The 18181-nt window shown below is 54.7% G+C and overlaps 1 protein-coding gene across 1 annotated transcript in view; it reads left to right on the forward strand.

The window, feature by feature from the left end:
* The window catches only part of LOC137355983 (autophagy-related protein 2 homolog A-like), a 109149-nt gene that overhangs the window by 54918 nt on the left and 36050 nt on the right, over positions 1-18181 (forward strand). Inside the window, 11 exon segments of the mRNA XM_068021686.1 lie at positions 582-852; positions 2019-2112; positions 3263-3425; positions 5003-5145; positions 6058-6200; positions 6781-6935; positions 9405-9555; positions 11007-11206; positions 16920-17000; positions 17707-17813; positions 17896-17956. Of these exon segments, the coding sequence (XP_067877787.1) occupies positions 582-852; positions 2019-2112; positions 3263-3425; positions 5003-5145; positions 6058-6200; positions 6781-6935; positions 9405-9555; positions 11007-11206; positions 16920-17000; positions 17707-17813; positions 17896-17956 (1569 nt within the window).

Consider the following 18181-nt stretch of genomic DNA (forward strand, 5'->3'; position numbering starts at 1 on the left):
GCCAGAACCTTTTGTGTGGCTCGTTGGGCCCCTTCACTGGCTGAACGATCGGACGAGCTCCTGCAGCCAGGTTAAACATGAGGCTTCCGCCGTAATTATAATCAAATGGTAACTTCCCCCTTCCCCACCCCACATCCGTTAAGTGGGGTGAGTTGGAAGTGGGGTTGGGTTTGAGATTTTTCTTTCAATTATTACATCTCGCCCAACTCCAAGCCTCCCATTTTTGGGGGTTAAAATGACCTCCCCGCCGGTGTGTTTACTTTCCAGTTGGTGGGTTGTCATGTTGAAGGGACATGTCAATGGCAGGAGAGTGGTGGGGCGCAAGGGGCTGCAAGGTCATGGGATTAAACCTCCAGGGAAACGGAGCCAGAGTTGGGAACCCTACATGGATGGAGTAGCCAAGGGGAACTGAACAGTATCACCAATCAGCTGCTTAAAGAGGGGAGGGTAAGCATAGACAGTGATGGTTTGACCTGTTTTCGCCCCCTCCACTACCCTGCTGTTTGGTCCAGAGGGTGTGTGTTCCCCCCACCCCACCACACCCCCAATGTTGACTTGTTGCCCTGACCCTTGACTTTCAGATCTCCGGGGTCTCTGGCCTTCGCACAGAGCCACCCCCCATACTGAAACAGCCGACGACCGTGCGACTCACAGCCCCCAAAGCCTACTTCCGGCTGCAGTTCCCGGTGCCCGACCTGCGGTCCGAGCCCGAGCGCACGCCCTGGTTCCAGAAGGCCGTGAGGAAGGAGTCCCTGCAGCTGGAGTGCACGGACCTGACCTGCAAAACCGAGCTTGGAGCCGACGGCAGAACTGACCCCGTCAAATACGAAGCCAGCTTCAGTGACCTGCACGGTAAGTTGTCGTGTTTGGTTTTTCTTGTGAGAGCTTGTGAAAGTTTGAAGGAGCAGCAACTTAGCCGCCACGTGGGTTAGGCTCAAAGGAGGAGAGAGGGAGAGGCGGAGAGGTTTAGGGAGGGAATTCCAGAGCTTAGGGACCCCAGGCAGCTGAAGGCACGGCTGCCAATGGTGGAGCGATGGGAATCGGGGGATGGACAAGAGGGCGGAATTGGAGGAGCGCAGAGATCTCGGAGGGTTGTAACACTTGTCCTTTTGGTTGGCCGGATTTGCAGGGCATATAGACTGACTAATGCTTGCGTGATGTGGCCTGAAGAACAAAACTCCGAGCTTAATACACGGAGTGCAGACTGCGCAGTGAGCGACACGTGTCAGCTTGGCTCAGTTAGTATCTTCCTCCCTCCTCTGAGTCAGAGCTCATAGTTCAAGCCCATTGTCTCGTCCATCACTCCCAGTCCAGTACTGAGGGAGTGCCTCACTGTCGGAGGTGCCATCTTTCTGCTGAGATGTTAAACCAAGGCTCCATCTGCCCTCTCCGATCCCACGGTCACTATTGGATTAAGAGCAGGGAAGTTCCCTCCGGTCTCCTGGCCAATATATCTCCCTCAACCAACATCACTGGGGGTGTAGGGGCGGGGATGCAAAAGGCACAGATTAACTGATCATTCATCTCATTGCTGTCTGTGGGACTTTGCTCTGTGCAAATTGGCTGCTGCATTTCCTACAAAACAACAGCGTCTATGCTTCAAACAGAAGTACTTAATCGACCGTGAAACACCTTGGGGCATCCCGAGGATGTGAACTCCGCAAGTTCTTTCTTCAGGGTTGGAGCTGCCGCAGCCCGGCTCAGTGGCCCTGGGTTCGGGAGCGGCAGGTCAAGCAGGGTCCCTGCTCTCAATCGCTATGTCCACGCGTGTGAGAATAATGTTTGGCTTGGCTGTGATGCCCTACAAGGTGGAATAGCTGACACCGGGCTCGCTGGAGTGAAGTACCAAAGGGTCGTCGTCTGCCCTGGTCCATGGATGGATAAGGGGGGGCGGGGAGGGGGAGAGAGAGGTGTATGTAAGTTAGGAGCATGGGAACCTATTTGAACTTCTGAAACACAAAAGATATTTGCAGCTACATTATTGTAAAGCAGCACCATCTCAAACTTTGGTTCAACAGGTATATACGAAGATGGTGTCAACCCCGGTGTTTCTTGCATTCGAGTCACTAAAGCACCTGACAAAGCAGCTGGGAAAAAGTACACAATCCCTAAGTAAGTAACAGGCTGAGTGGCTGGAATTCATCAGCTTGACAGCAGATATCAATTCTGTAGTTGCACAGATAAATTGTAACCTGTGTGTTGTTAGTGTTGACAGTGTAGAGGGAGCTTTGCTGTATCTTAACCCCGTACTGTACCTGTCCTGGGAGTGTTTGATGGGGGACAGTGTAGAGGGAGCTTTACTCTGTATCTAACCCCCGTGCTGTACCTGTCCTGGGAGTGTTTGATGGGGGACAGTGTAGAGGGAGCTTTACTCTGTATCTAACACCCCGTGCTGTACCTGTCCTGGGAGTGTTTGATGGGGACAGTGTAGAGGGAGCTTTACTCTGTGTCTAACCCCCATGCTGTACCTTGTCCTGGGAGTGTTTGATGGGGACAGTGTAGAGGGAGCTTTACTCTGTATCTAACCCCTGTGCTGTACCTGTCCTGGGAGTGTTTGATGGGGACAGTGTAGAGGGAGCTTTACTCTGTATCTTAACCCTGTGCTGTACCTGTCCTGGGAGTGTTTGATGGGGGACAGTGTAGAGGGAGCTTTACTCTGTATCTAACACCCCGTGCTGTACCTTTCCTGGGAGTGTTTGATGGGGGACAGTGTAGAGGGAGCTTTACTCTGTATCTAACCCCCAGTGCTGTACCTGTCCTGGGAGTGTTTGATGGGGACAGTGTAGAGGGAGCTTTACTCTGTATTTAACACACGTCCTACCTCCCCTGGGAGTGGCGGATGCTCAGTTTGTTTGAACACATTGAATTTGGTGGTTGGTGATTATTCTCCAAACCTGCACCTTCTCAGTGCCACGCAGTTGACTGAGATTTTCTAACACTGAGCCACGCAGAACCAGAAGGTCACAAGACTGAATCTCATTCTGTGTTGTGTTATTTCAGTCTCTGGGAGGAAGGGGGTTGCTGCAGTTGCCCTGAGGACCCTGGGTGAGGGATAGGGGTAAAAAGGCAGTGTCCCTGCTGCAGAGCATCCGAGAGTGACCCCTGCCGGGAAGTGTGTGTCCGGTAAGGACTGGATCTGGTTTGTCCACACATTGGCCCCAGTGGTGATGGGCTCAGACAATGTGGGACGGGGGTTTGGAGTAGAAAGGCAAGCGAGGACTGATGTGTTGCTGAGTGCTGTGGTGTGGTGCCCATTTGGCAGGATCGTGCTGACGGTGAAGCCGGACTACAGCGGCTCCGAGTGGGACCTGGTCATGGAGAAGGCCGAAGACCTGGACCTCTCTACGGTCGAAAGCCCCTGCGAGCTGAAGCAGCCGGAGCCGTCTCCGTTCTCATCCAAACGCACCATGTACGAGACGGAGGAGGTGAGGACCTGTGACTGCTTGAATTAGCTCGTTTGCTGCAAGGGCCCAGCTCGTGCTGTCTTGTCAAATCTGCAGTACTGAGTTTCCTTTCTCCGTACCTGCAACCTTGTCAAGGGTTTTCCTCTACTTCATATTCACATAAGCTGTTATCTTCATTTTCTATCCTTTTATTCCTGAGAGTCAGTAACTAATTGTGCTTCCCTCAATGCTCATAGAGATCATTTGTGCTTAACTTTTTACTTGCGTTCCTACTTCCAACTTCGACGCAAGCTATCGTCAGATAATCTTGACTTGGAGAGGGTGCGGAGCGGATTTACCAGAATGGTCCCTGGGATGAGTGACTTCAATTAATGTGGAGAGACTGGGAGAAGCTGGGATTGTTCCCCCTAAGAGCAGAGAAGGTTAAGGGGAAGGTTTAATCGAGGCGTTCACAATCGTGAGGGGCTTTGATTGAGTCAGTAAGGAGAAACTGTTTCCAGTGGGCGGGAGGCTCGGCAACCGTGCGACACAAATTTAAGAGAGGGGCATCGGAGGCGCCGTGAGTTTTGTTTTTAAACGTGGCGAGTTGTCGTGATCTGGAACGCGCTGCCTGATAGGGCAGTGGAAGCTGATTCAGGAGTAATTTTCGAAAGAGGAATTGGATAAATACTTGAAGGGGCTGTGGGGAAAGAAGGGGGAGGGGGTGGGGGGGAGTGGGACTAATTGGATAGCTCTTTCAAAGAGCTGGCACAGGCATGATGGGCCAAATGGTCTCCTCCTGTGCTCTTATCATCTGGTTCCATGAAACGGGCTAACAGAGTTAGATTGTGAGGACAGGCTGCATAGACTAGGCCTGTATTCCCTCGAGTTTAGAAGATCAAATCAGGCTATTTAAGATGATTAAAGGATTCGATAGGGTAGATAGAGAGGAGCGATTTTCTCTGGTGGGGGGAGTCCAGAACAAGGGGGAGGTGGGGGGGGGGGGGGCGTAACCTTAAAATGAGAGCCAGGCTCTCGCAGCTGATCCCTGCCCGTGCCTGGTATCCAGCTGAACGGTGGTCAGCAGCAGGAATCCTGGCATCTATGCCCGTCCCTGCCCCAGCGTCGCCGAGGCGGATTGTCGCAACCCAGTTTCCAGTCCTGCAGAGGTCACGCGACCGGAGCAGCTTGCATTAATATAGCGCTTGGACGCAGACGAAACAGCCAAAGGCACTTTGCGGGGGGGCATACGGGAAAGTAATGACTGGGGATTGTACCTGAGGGCATCCAGTCTCTGTCATTCACTGTGTACCTGGTGCCTTTCATCTGAGCAATATTTTCTATTTAAAGGAATTTATTTACAGTTCAACAATCCTGACGCCCCATAATCTAACCATGCATCATTACCCTAAATTCTCTTATCCTGTAATCTACCCAGTGAACTTTTGACCATGGATTCTGACATCGCATAAACGACACAGTAATCATTTTCCACCTCACTTGAATTTTTCCTGTCCCCTCCTACCAAATCCGTCCCTCCCCTCCGCCTCCTGCCAAATTTCTCCCTTCCCCTTCCATCCTCTAGTCAGCCTTTAACAGTTAGTCATTTTGATTGACAGATGGTGATCCCAGGAGATCCGGAAGAGATGGCACAGTTCCAGTCTCAGACACTGGGCATGTCACAGTATGTCCTGGAGCTGACCCTCCCCGCTCTGCACCTGCTGCTGCCCAGCAAGGAGTTCTACGAGAGCATCTACAACAGGTGGGTCAGGGAGGTGCCAAACTGTGCCACCCCTCACTTGCTTTTAAGCCTCCAGGAGCTGTAATTCACCTCACCAAGGCTGAGCGGTTTCAGTTGCGCAGAGAGACTCGGGAAACTGGGACAGTCCTCCGAAGGGTTTTGGCAGAGTAAATAGCAAGGAACTGTTTCCGCTGGCAGGAGGGTTGGTAACCAGAGGGACACAGATTTAAGATTAATTGGCAAAAGAACCAAGGGGGAGATGAGGGAGAATCTTTCTTATGCAGCGAGTTGTTGTGATCTGGAACGCGCTGCCTGAAAGGGCGGTGGAAGCAGATTCGACAGTAACTTCCAAAAAGGGGAATTGGAAATGGATGAAATTTGCAGGGCTGTGGGGATAGGACGAGGTGGCCTTTGCCTGGTGTGTCATCCGGCTGTCGCTGCCGGTCGTGGCTCAGTGAGTGGCTCTTCCTCGTCTCTGAGTCAGAAGGAGGTGGGTTCAAATCCCACTCCAGAGACTCGAGCCCAAAATCCGGGTCGATGCTCCCAGCGCCGTGCTGAGAGTGTGCTGCACTGTCGGAGGTGCTGTCTTTCGGATAGGTCCGAGGCCCTGTCTGTTCTTTCAGGTGGACGTAAAAGATTCCACAGCCGCACGACAACAGCGGCTACACTCCATTGGCTGTAAAATGCTTTGGGAGGGTCCTGAGGTTGTGAAAGACGCTCTAGAAATGCAATCCTTTCTTCAACGGTCCGCTGTTGGCCCATGTGATGTGGGCACCGGCACTGAGCACCACTGCTGTGTAAGCATGTAGGGGTGGCAGAGAAGCGTGAGCCCCCAGTGGGAGGATCTTGCTGTGTAGTTTGAGCAGAAATGGCAGCATTTGGAGGGCAGCAAAGCTTTGTGACGTGCTTGTGTTCTTTTCCCCCAAATTTCAGAATCAGCAACGATCTACTGATGTGGGCACCATCGGCATCGAGCAGCGCGGCACAGAGCACGGGCACCCTCCACCCACTGTTGCTGGGCTACGTGCCCTGTGCACAGGACAACTTCCGCCTCTGCAAGTCCGTGTTCAGACTGGGTGAGAGATTCCGTTAATAACCGGAGCGCTTTGCTTTAAACGCCCCGTCCTGGCCTTCTGTGTGTTTGTGCCAGTGGAGATGCCACGGGGAAGGGAGGATGTCCAGTCTCAAACCGATCGACCGATTTACGTACAGGCTAAACAAACGTTATTCGACTGCCCGAGGTAGTGCAGGGAGAGGCAGCGAGCCCGATCCCCACTTTCAGAAGGCCTGAGTTATCAGGCTGGAGAAGGGAGGGAGACACGACTTTAAACTAGTAACTTTAGCACGCCCTTGTCCACCATCTCGCCATCCTGTACCACGTACATCCAGGCTAAAACTGTCTCAGCTGCAGTGAGAAGCCATTTTGTGCCCCTCAGACTTCTTATACAGGAACAAGAGGAGGCCATTCTGCCCTTCAGCCTGTTAGACAGGAACAGGAGGAGGCCCCTTGAAAAAGATTCTATGCATCGATGGCATTGGGGGTATTTCTGGAAGTATCTGAGAGTAAAATTGTTGAACCGTGTGGCTCGGTTTGAGGCCTGTGAAAATGCGTCCTGGCAGCGTTGAGAAATTTACCAGCTCTCCTTTTGCCGCTAGACTCTGACTCCGAAGACGAAGATTCCCACTTCTACTCGCTCGAAGAGAATGGGAGGCGAAGGAAGGTGGAGGCCCGGAGGGGGAGAGCACTGAGCTTCTTGTCAGCCGTCGTGAACATTGGAAAAGGGAGGGTCACGGCTCTTAGTGACTCGAAGGTGAGCCGGGTACAGGAGGGACCAACCAATCTCGGTCAGCCAAGCCCTGGCGACATTGGCAGTAAATGGGGAGACTACCTCCCAGTGGAGGCTGAAGGTATCCTATAGGAGGTCATGAAGAGCGGGGTCAATAGTTGGTAGTCAGCCATGTTATTGTGGCTGTGGGAAGGGGGTGGTCGTGTCAGCATGACTTGATTGGTAAGAATGATTCCTTCCTCTGAGGCAGAAGGTCGTGGGTTGGAATCCCACTCCAGAGATTTGAGCACAAAAGTCCCGGCAGACGGCCCCCAGTGCCTGTACCGAGGGGAGTGCAGCGCAGTCGGAAGTGCCACCTCTCGGATGAGACATTGAACCCCGTCTGTCCTCTCGGGTGGACAGAAAAGGTCCCATGGCAGCGCAAAGAGCGTTTGATGTCCGTGGTCTCTTGCTGTGCCGTATAGCTGCTGTGTTTTGAGGAGCGAGGAGCTGTGCCTCACTTGCAACGTAAGTTCGTTGTTTGAAACGCTGGTAACATGTAAAGGTGCTATACAAATGTATGGATTTCTCCCCTTGCACATTCCCAGCCCTTCCTTCACTCTTGGCGGTGAAGGTCGACTGTCTGAAAAACAGCACATGAAGGGTAATCTAACCAGCACCAACACAGCCTGAAACACTCTGTAGGGTCTTGGGGGAGGGTGGGGCGAAGGGATGAGGGGGGGTCATTTTGGGTTTTCTCCCTCCTAGGAACAGGAAGTGGCCATTCAGCCCCTCGAGCCTGTTCCGCCATTCATTTAGATCAGGGCTGCTCTGTATCTTAGCTCCATGTACCTGACTTGGTTGCGTAACCCTTAATCCCCTCACCAAAAAACGGCCTGGCTCTCATTTTAAAGCTCTGCCCTCCTTGTTCTGGACTCTCCCCACCAGAGGAAATAGTTTCTCTCTATCGAATCCTTTAATCATTTTAAACCCCTCGATGAGATCACCCCTTAATCTTCAATACTCGAGGGAATACAAGCCCAGTCTGTACAACCTGTCCTGGTAATTTAACCCTTGTAGGTGAATCTGTACTGAAAGGCCTGCCTAAGGTGTGATACCAGAACAGAACGCAATTCCAGATGCTCGATATAAACTGAAACATAGCTTTCGCCCTCTTGTGTTGCAGCCACTTTGAGCCAATGTTCCATTTGCCTTTTTTCACCTGTTTTCACCATCTCCCTCGGGAGGCCTGTTCCACAGCTTGACTGCTCGCTCACTGAAATATTGGCCCTGATATTTCGGTGGCCCGGTGGGGGTGGGGGGGGGGCGGGTGGGGTGGTGGTTCAATTTAGCGGGTCAGAAAAATCCGGAAGAACAGGCTTCCCTCCGGGCCTGCTGAATTTGTTGGCAGGATGTGGTTGCCATTTTTTGGAATCCTGTTTCCTGGCCTCGGCCAGGATTGAGAGGCTAGCAGGCAAGTAGGCCTGCGTTACCAGGCCACCACTGGGGCACGTAGAGGTGGAAGGGAGAGATGGTTGGGGTACCCAGAGAGATATGGAAAGGAGGGGAGAAGATCGCTGGGGGATCGTGTAGGACATGCTGCCGGGGTGTGGGGGGAAGGGGCGGTTTATATTATCCCTCTTGTTCCCACAGATTAGTTTTGACTTCATCCCCTTCAAGCCAAGTTGTTTCCTCTGGTTTGACTGTTCTGTATGAGGTGAAAGATCCTAAAAGCATTTATCATATCGCCTCCCAATCTCTCTTCCATTGGGAACATGCCAAATTTACATAATTGGCGGGGCATGGGGAGATTCCAGAACAAGGGGGCAGAACCTTAAAATGAGAGCCAGGGCCGTTCAGGGGTGATGTCAGGAAGCACTTCTTCACACATAGGGGAGCGGGAATCTGGAACTCTCTCCCCCCGGAAAAAGCTGTCGAGGCTGAGAGGGGGGTCTATTGAAAATATCAAACCTGAGATTGATCTCTAATCTAAAGTTAATCATTCAGACTTAAGGTAATTGGCAAAAGAACCGGGGGTGGAGATGAGAATATTTTTTTTTTAACGCAGTGAGTTGTTGTGATCTGTAACGCGCTGCCTGAAAGGGCGGTGGAAGCAGATTCAATAGTAACTTTCAAAAAGGGGAATTGGTTAAATACTTGAAGGTAGAAAATTGTAAGGTTATGGGGAAAGAGCAGGGGGGCTGCGGCTCATTGGATAGCTTTTTGAAAGAGCTAGCATATGCACGATGGGCTGAATGGCCTCCTCCTATGCTTAATGATTCCATTCCATGATTCTGTGTTAGGCAAGGGGTATTAAGGATTACGGAATAAGGGTGGGTAGACGGCGTTAAGCCACAGACAAGCCATGATCTTATTGAATGGAGGAACAGGCTCAAGGGGCTGAATGGCCTCCACCCCCCCAACCCACCGGTTCCTACGTTCCCAAAGAGTCGCCTTCGCTGTTTCTCCCCACAGTCGGAACCTGACGCTGGTCTGCTTTATCCTTTTTTGCAGAGCGAGGCGGGGAAGCCGGTGAGCGAGGCTCATGGAGAGCTGGTCCTCGACGTGGAGAGCAGCACGATCTTCAGTGTGTCGCAGTACAAGGGGCAACCCGACTTGAGCTACCTTTGCATCGAGTCCAGCAAAGTAGCACTCTATCAGAAAGGTACTCTGTCGCAACCCAGGGGCGCACGTCGGGTGCAACCCTCTTCCAAAAGCTGCACTCGAGGGTGGGAGCGGTGACAACCAATATCCACACGATGCAATAAGGAGGGTCCCAGTCTACAAGCATGTGAATTAGGAGCAGGAGTAGGCCCCTCGGCCCCTCGAGCCTGCTCCGCCATTCAATAAGGTCATGGCTGATCTGATTGTAACCTCAACTCCACATTCACCCCCTTGCTTATCAAGAATCTATCGACCTCTGCCTTGTAAATATTCAAAGACTCTGCTTCCACTGCCTTTTGAGGAAGAGAATTCCAAAGACACACGACCCTCTGAGAGAGAAAATTTCTCCTCGTTTTGAAACAGTGACCCCTGGTTCTAGATTCTCCCACAAGGGGAAACATCCTTTCCACATCCACCCTGTCAAGACCCCTCAGGATCTTATATGTTTCAATCAAGTCGCCTCTTACTCTTCTAAATTCCAACGGATATAAACCTAGCCTGTCCAACTTTTCCTTATAAGACAACCCACCCAATCTAGGTATTAGTCTTGTAAACCTTCTCTGAACTGCTTCCAACGCATTTACATCCTTCCTTAAATAAGGAGACGAATACTGTACACAGTACTCCAGATGTGGTCTCACCAATGCCCTGTATAACTGAAGCATAACCTCCCTACTTTTCTATTCAATTCCCCTCGCAATAAACGATAACATTCTATTAGCTTTCCTAATTACTTGCTGTAGCTGCATACTGACCTTTTGCGATTCATGCACTAGGACACCCAGATCCCTCTGCATCTCAGAGCTCTGCAATCTCTCACCATTTAGATAATATGCTTCTTTTTTATTCTTCCTGCCAAAATGGACAATTTTACATTTTCCCACGTTATACTCCATTTGCCAGGTCTTTGCCCACTCGATTAACCTATCTATATCCCTTTGTAGCCTCCTTATATTCTCCGTGCAACTTATTTTCCTACCTATCTTTGTGTCATCAGCAAATTTAGCTACACCTTCAGTCCCAGTCTGTGCTGAGATAGCTGTGAGCAGCCCAGTTGACCTTCGTGTCTTTGAACTCGAGAGGGAGGGGGTGAAAATCATCCAGCGGTCCTGTTTCTGATCTCCATCTCAGATTTAGTTCGATTCAGTTATCTGGTCAATCTTTGTGTCTTGTTCTGGACTCGCCCCTGCACCAGAGGAAATAGTTTGCTCCCTATCAACCCTGTTAAATCCCCTTTTTCATTTGAAACACCTCCTGATTTCCTTGGACTAATTCCGTTCGCCTGTGGGGGGCCATTGTCCCACTGCTGAAAAGTGCTGGGGAGCTTTTGAGTGGGTTTCAATGCCCTGTCCTTCCTCTCAGGCCTCACTTGTCCTCCCCTCCACTCGCTGGGGTATTAATCTTCCCTTCTGCCCTTTTTGTTCCCCCCCCCTCCGCACTGCTTCCAAACAGCCGACGTTGAGGACTACCTGCTGCCAGTGCGCCTGGAAGTGCCAACTTTCACCGCTCCGCCAGGACTGGCCCCGACCATCCTGTGCTCGGAGGAGGGGCTGGTCGCGAAACCTTCTGCGGCCACGGGACGGAGGGACAGGAGCCCGCGCATGCTCTCCGCAGCCATCAAGATCACGCTGGACACCAAGAAGAGCATCAAGGTATTTGTTTGCCTGTCCACCCAAGAGAATGCTGAGCCTGTGGGGAGAGGCTGGATGAGGCTCGGATTGTTCTCCTGAGAGAAGGAATGGTTAAGGGGAGATTTGAGAGAGCTGTTCAAAATGCCGAAGGGTTTTGGCACTGGCAGGAGGGTCAGTAAGCAGAGGATAGAGACTTGAGATAATTTGAAAACAAAGCAGAGGAAGGGGGCACGACAGGGGGACTGTACCCAGCCTGTGCTGTCCGGGGAACGGGGGACTGTACCCAGCCTGTGCTGTCCGGGGAACAGGGGGACTGTACCCAGCCTGTGCTGTCCGGGGAACAGGGGGACTGTACCCAGCCTGTGCTGTCCGGGGAACAGGGGGACTGTACCCAGCCTGTGCTGTCCGGGGAACGGGGGGACTGTACCCAGCCTGTGCTGTCCGGGGAACAGGGGGACTGTACCCAGCCTGTGCTGTCCGGGGAACAGGGGGACTGTACCCAGCCTGTGCTGTCCGGGGAACAGGGGGACTGTACCCAGCCTGTGCTGTCCGGGGAACGGGGGACTGTACCCAGCCTGTGCTGTCCGGGGAACGGGGGACTGTACCCAGCCTGTGCTGTCCGGGGAACAGGGGGACTGTACCCTGCCTGTGCTGTCCGGGGAACGGGGGGACTGTACCCAGCCTGTGCTGTCCGGGGAGAGGGGGGACTGTACCCAGCCTGTTCTGTCCGGGGAACAGGGGGACTGTACCCAGCCTGTGCTGTCCGGGGAGAGGGGGGTCTGTACCCAGCCTGTGCTGTCCGGGGAACAGGGAGACTGTACCCAGCCTGTGCTGTCCAGGGAACAGGGGGACTGTAAGCAGTCTCTGCTGACAGGGGAGAGGGGGGACTGTACCCAGCCTGTGCTGTCCGGGGAGAGGGGGGACTGTACCCAGCCTGTTCTGTCCGGGGAGAGGGGGGTCTGTACCCAGCCTGTGCTGTCCGGGGAACAGGGAGACTGTACCCAGCCTGTGCTGTCCAGGGAACAGGGGGACTGTAAGCAGTCTCTGCTGACAGGGGAGAGGGGGGACTGTACCCAGCCTGTGCTGTCCGGGGAGAGGGGGGACTGTACCCAGCCTGTTCTGTCCGGGGAACAGGGGGACTGTACCCAGCCTGTGCTGTCCGGGGAGAGTGGGCTCTGTACCCAGCCTGTTCTGTCTGGAGAACGGGGGGACTGTACCCAGCCTGTGCTGTCTGGAGAACAGGGGGACTGTACCCAGCCTGTGCTGTCCGGGGAGAGTGGGGTCTGTACCCAGCCTGTTCTGTCCGGGGAACAGGGGGACTGTACCCAGACTGTGCTGTCTGGAGAACAGGGAGACTGTCCCCTGTCTGTGCTGTCTGGAGAACAGGGGGACTGTACCCAGTCTGTGCTGTCTGGAGAACAGGGGGACTGTACCCAGTCTGTGCTGTCTGGAGAACAGGGAGACTGTACCCTGTCTGTGCTGTCTGGAGAACAGGGAGACTGTCCACTGTCTGTGCTGTGTGGAGAACAGGGAGACTGTCCACTGTCTGTGCTGTGTGGAGAACAGGGAGACTGTACCCAGTCTGTGCTGTCTGGAGAACAGGGAGACTGTACCCAGTCTGTGCTGTCTGGAGAACAGGGAGACTGTACCCAGTCTGTGCTGTCTGGAGAACAGGGAGACTGTACCCAGTCTGTGCTGTCTGGAGAACAGGGAGACTGTACCCAGTCTGTGCTGTCTGGAGAACAGGGAGACTGTACCCAGTCTGTGCTGTCTGGAGAACAGGGAGACTGTACCCAGTCTGTGCTGTCTGGAGAACAGGGAGACTGTACCCAGTCTGTGCTGTCTGGAGAACAGGGAGACTGTACCCAGTCTGTGCTGTCTGGAGAACAGGGAGACTGTACCCAGTCTGTGCTGTCTGGAGAACAGGGAGACTGTACCCAGTCTGTGCTGTCTGGAGAACAGGGAGACTGTACCCAGTCTGTGCTGTCTGGAGAACAGGGAGACTGTACCCAGTCTGTGCTGTCTGGAGAACAGGTAGACTGTACCCAGTCTGTGCTGTCTGGAGAACAGGGAGACTGTACCCAGTCTGTGCTGTCTGGAGAACAGGGAGACTGTACCCAGTCTGTGCTGTCTGGAGAACAGGGAGACTGTACCCAGTCTGTGCTGTCTGGAGAACAGGGAGACTGTACCCAGTCTGTGCTGTCTGGAGAACAGGGAGCCTGTACCCAGTCTGTGCTGTCTGGAGAACAGGGAGCCTGTACCCAGTCTGTGCTGTCTGGAGAACAGGGAGCCTGTACCCAGTCTGTGCTGTCTGGAGAACAGGGAGCCTGTACCCAGTCTGTGCTGTCTGGAGAACAGGGAGCCTGTACCCAGTCTGTGCTGTCTGGAGAACAGGGAGCCTGTACCCAGCCTGTGCTGTCTGGAGAACAGGGAGCCTGTACCCAGTCTGTGCTGTCTGGAGAACAGGGGGACTGTACCCAGTCTGTGCTGTCCGGGGAACGGGGGGACTGTACCCAGTCTGTGCTGTCTGGAGAACGGGGGGCCTGTACCCAGTCTGTGCTGTCTGGAGAACGGGGGGCCTGTACCCAGTCTGTGCTGTCTGGAGAACGGGAGACTGTACCCAGTCTGTGCTGTCTGGAGAACTGGGGGTCTGCACCCAGTCTGTGCTGTCTGGGGAATGGGGGACTGTACCCAGTCTGTGCTGTCTGGGGAACAGGGGGACTGTCCCCAGTCTGTGCTGTCTGGAGAACAGGGGGACTGTACCCAGTCTGTGCTGTCCGGGGAGAGCGGGGTCTGTACCCAGCCTGTGCTGTCTGGAGAACAGGGGGACTGTACCCAGCCTGTGCTGTCTGGAGAACAGGGGGACTGTACCCAGTCTGTGCTGTCTGGGGAACGGGGGGACTGTACCCAGTCTGTGCTGTCTGGAGAACGGGGGGCCTGTACCCAGTCTGTGCTGTCTGGAGAACGGGGGGCCTGTACCCAGTCTGTGCTGTCTGGAGAACGGGAGACTGTACCCAGTCTGTGCTGTCTGGAGAACTGGGGGTCTGCACCCAGTCTGTGCTGTCTGGGGAATGGGGGACTGTACCCAGTCTGTGCTGTCTGGGGAACAGGGGGACTGTCCCCAGTCTGTGCTGTCTGGAGAACAGGGGGACTGTACCCAGTCTGTGCTGTCTGGAGAACGGAAGACTGTACCCAGTTTGTGCTGTCTGGAGAACGGGGGTCTGCACCCAGTCTGTGCTGTCTGGAGAACAGGGAGACTGCACCCAGTCTGTGCTGTCTGGAGAACAGGGAGACTGTACCCAGTCTGTGCTGTCTGGGAAACCGGGGGACTGTACCCATCCTGTGCTGTCTGGGAAACCGGGGGACTGTACCCATCCTGTGCTGTCCGGGGAGAGGGGTGTCTGTACCCAGCCTGTTCTGTCCGGGGATAGGGGGGTCTGTACCCAGCCAGTTCTGTCCGGGGAACAGGGGGACTGTACCCAGTCTCTGCTGACAGGGGAGAGGGGGGACTGTACCCAGCCTGTGCTGTCCGGGGAGAGGGGGGACTGTACCCAGCCTGTGCTGTCCGGGGAGAGTGGGCTCTGTACCCAGCCTGTTCTGTCCGGGGAACAGGGGGACTGTACCCAGCCTGTGCTGTCCGGGGAGAGCGGGGTCTGTACCCAGCCTGTGCTGTCTGGAGAACAGGGGGACTGTACCCAGCCTGTGCTGTCTGGAGAACAGGGGGACTGTACCCAGTCTGTGCTGTCCGGGGAGAGTGGGCTCTGTACCCAGCCTGTGCTGTCCGGGGAACAGGGGGACTGTACCCAGTCTGTGCTGTCCGGGGAACAGGGGGACTGTACCCAGCCTGTGCTGTCTGGAGAACAGGGGGACTGTACCCAGCCTGTGCTGTCAGGGGAGAGGGGGATCTGTACCCAGCCTGTTCTGTCCGGGGAACAGGGAGACTGTACCCAGCCTGTGCTGTCTGGAGAACAGGGAGACTGTACCCAATCTGTGCTGTCTGGAGAACAGGGAGACTGTACCCAGTCTGTGCTGTCTGGAGAACAGGGAGACTGTACCCAGTCTGTGCTGTCTGGAGAACGGGGGGCTTGTACCCAGTCTGTGCTGTCTGGAGAACGGGAGACTGTACCCAGTCTGTGCTGTCTGGAGAACAGGGGGTCTGCACCCAGTCTGTGCTGGCTGGGGAATGGAGGACTCTACCCAGTCTGTGCTGTCCGGGGAACAGGGGGACTGTCCCCAGTCTGTGCTGTCTGGAGAACAAGGGGACTGTACCCAGTCTGTGCTGTCTGGAGAACGGAAGACTGTACCCAGTCTGTGCTGTCTGGAGAACAGGGGGTCTGCACCCAGTCTGTGCTGTCTGGGGAATGGGGGACTGTACCCAGTCTGTGCTGTCCGGAGAACAGGGGGACTGTACCCAGTCTGTGCTGTCCGGAGAACAGGGGGACTGTACCCTGTCTGTGCTGTCTGGAGAACAAGGGGACTGTACCCAGCCTGTTCTGTCCGGGGAACGGGGGGACTGTACCCAGCCTGTTCTGTCCGGGGAACGGGGGGACTGTACCCAGCCTGTTCTGTCCGGGGGACAGGGGGACTGTTCCCAGTCTGTGCTGTCCGGGGAAACGGGGGGACTGTACCCATCCTGTGCCGGCCGGGGAGAGGGGTGTCTGTACCCAGCCTGTTCTGTCCGGGGAGAGGGGGGTCTGTACCCAGCCAGTTCTGTCCGGGGAACAGGGAGACTGTACCCAGTCTATGCTGTCAGGGGAGAGGGGGGTGTCTACCCAGCCTGTGCTGTCCGGGGAACGGGGGTACTGTACCCAGCGTGTGCTGTCCGGGGAACGGGGGGACTGTACCCAGCCTGTGCTGTCAGGGGAGAGGGGGACTGCATCCAGCCTGTGCTGTCAGGGAACAGGGGGACTGAACCCAGCCCGTGCTGTAGGGGGAGAGGGAGACTGTATCCAGTCTGTGCTGTGGGGAGGGAGAGACTGTACCCAGCCTGTGCTGTCAGGGGAACAGGGAGACTGTACCCAGCCTGTGCTGTCAGGGGAACAGGGGGACTGTATCCAGCCTGTGCTGTCAGGGAAACAGGGGGACTGTATCCAGCCTGTGCTGTCAGGGAAACAGGGAGACTGTATCCAGCCTGTGCTGTCAGGGAAACAGGGAGACTGTATCCAGCCTGTGCTGTCAGGGAAACAGGGAGACTGTATCCAGCCTGTGCTGTCAGGGGAACATGGAGACTGTACCCAGCCTGTGCTGTCAGGGGAACATGGAGACTGTACCTAGCCTGTGCTGTCAGGGAAAAGGGGAGACTGTACCCAGTCTGTGCTGTCCGGGAAACTGGGTTTGTACCCAGCCTGTGCTGTCAGGGAAACAGGGAGACTGTACCTAGCCTGTGCTGTCGGGGAAAAGGGGAGACTGTACTCAGTCTGTGCTGTCCGGGAAACGGGGACTGTACCCAGACCATGCTGTCAGGGTTTTGATGAGAGGTTGGGTAGCTGTGTGTTGTGGGTTGTGCTGTATAGGGCTCACTGCAGTTTCCCCGTCTCTCACTCTCACTCACTCTCACTCTCACTCACTCTCTCACACTCTGACTCTCTCACTCTCTCACTCTCTCACACACTCTCACTCTCACTCTCACTCTCACTCTCACTCTCACTCTCACTCTCACTCTCACTCTCACTCTCACTCTCACTCTCACTCTCACTCTCTGTCTCTGCCTGACCTTTTCTGTCCTTATTTCCAGGAGTTTCTGGTTGCGCTGAGACTGCAAGGGGCGACCCTGTGTCACCGGATGGCCCTAACCAACCAGAGCTGGCACGAGCAGGTAAGCAGCGACAGCTACCCACTCCTCACTGTTAACTCATTCCACCCTGTGGACCACCCCATCTCCCTCAGCCTCCCCTGGCTGATACCTGCCTCACAATAGCAGCGGAAGAACGCAGTGCGAGTATCAAGCAGGGAAACAGACTTCCTGGTGAACCTGAGCAAGAGTATTCCCCCTCCCGCCAGCCCAGGCTTTTAAAACCTGCCGCCATGTGTAAATTTAGGCCAACACTCCCAGTGCCAGTACTGAGGGAGCGCTGCACTGTCGGAGGGTCAGTATTCAGGGAGCGCCTCACTGTCGGAAGTGCCATCTTTCTGATGAGACGTTTAAACTGAGGCCCCATCTACCCTCTCAGGTGGGTGTAAAAGGTCCCACGGCTACTATTGGAAGAAGGGCGGGGGACGGGGGGGTGGTGGGTAGTTCTCCCCGGTATGCTGGGGCCAATATTTACCCCTCAACCAACTCAAACTGATGATCTGGTCATTACTGTGTTGCTGCTCGTGGGATCTTGCTGTGGCTGCAACACAGCAGTGACGTTACTTAAATAATTAATTGGCTGCCGAGTGCTTTGCAACGTCCTGCATATGTGATCGTTGCTGGAGAGCTGCATGTCGCTGTCCGGAATCTGTTGTGCTGCTCAGCGTATCTGTGTTTAACCTGTTGACCCTCCTCCATTATTCAGCCTGTGCTGTTGCTTCTCTTGCAGCTGATGGATTTCTTCGATGTGATTGACGACCCGATTCTGGGCTACACCCCTCCCACTGTGATCACAGTCCTGCACACCCATCTTGTCAGCTGTGCCGTCGACTACAGGTAAATCCCCCACCCAACCACCAAACCCTGCACCCCGCCCTGGGAATGTTCTCTCTCCTGCCCCCCCCCTCCCCCACCTCAGGCAAGTGCCCCAAAGGTGCGATGGCCTTGTGGTGCAGAATGCCCAGCCTGGCACTGCTTTGGCAAGGTGTGCCTGACTTGGGTTATGCCGCACAGCCAGTCAAACCTCTCCCAACAGGTGAATATGGTGAGGGAGCCGGGCTGGTTGCACCTCGGTCTCTGGATTCATTTTATGGGACCCCCCCCCACTTTGCTCCTGCCTCCTTCTGTGGCAGGTGAACTGAGCACTCTGACTCTCCAGATGGGCAGAATGGAGCTGTGCAAGCTGCACTGTCACACCATTCCCA

Source organism: Heterodontus francisci, chromosome 44, assembly GCF_036365525.1.
Source record: "Heterodontus francisci isolate sHetFra1 chromosome 44, sHetFra1.hap1, whole genome shotgun sequence".
In the NCBI taxonomy this organism is placed as follows: Eukaryota; Metazoa; Chordata; class Chondrichthyes; order Heterodontiformes; family Heterodontidae; genus Heterodontus; species Heterodontus francisci.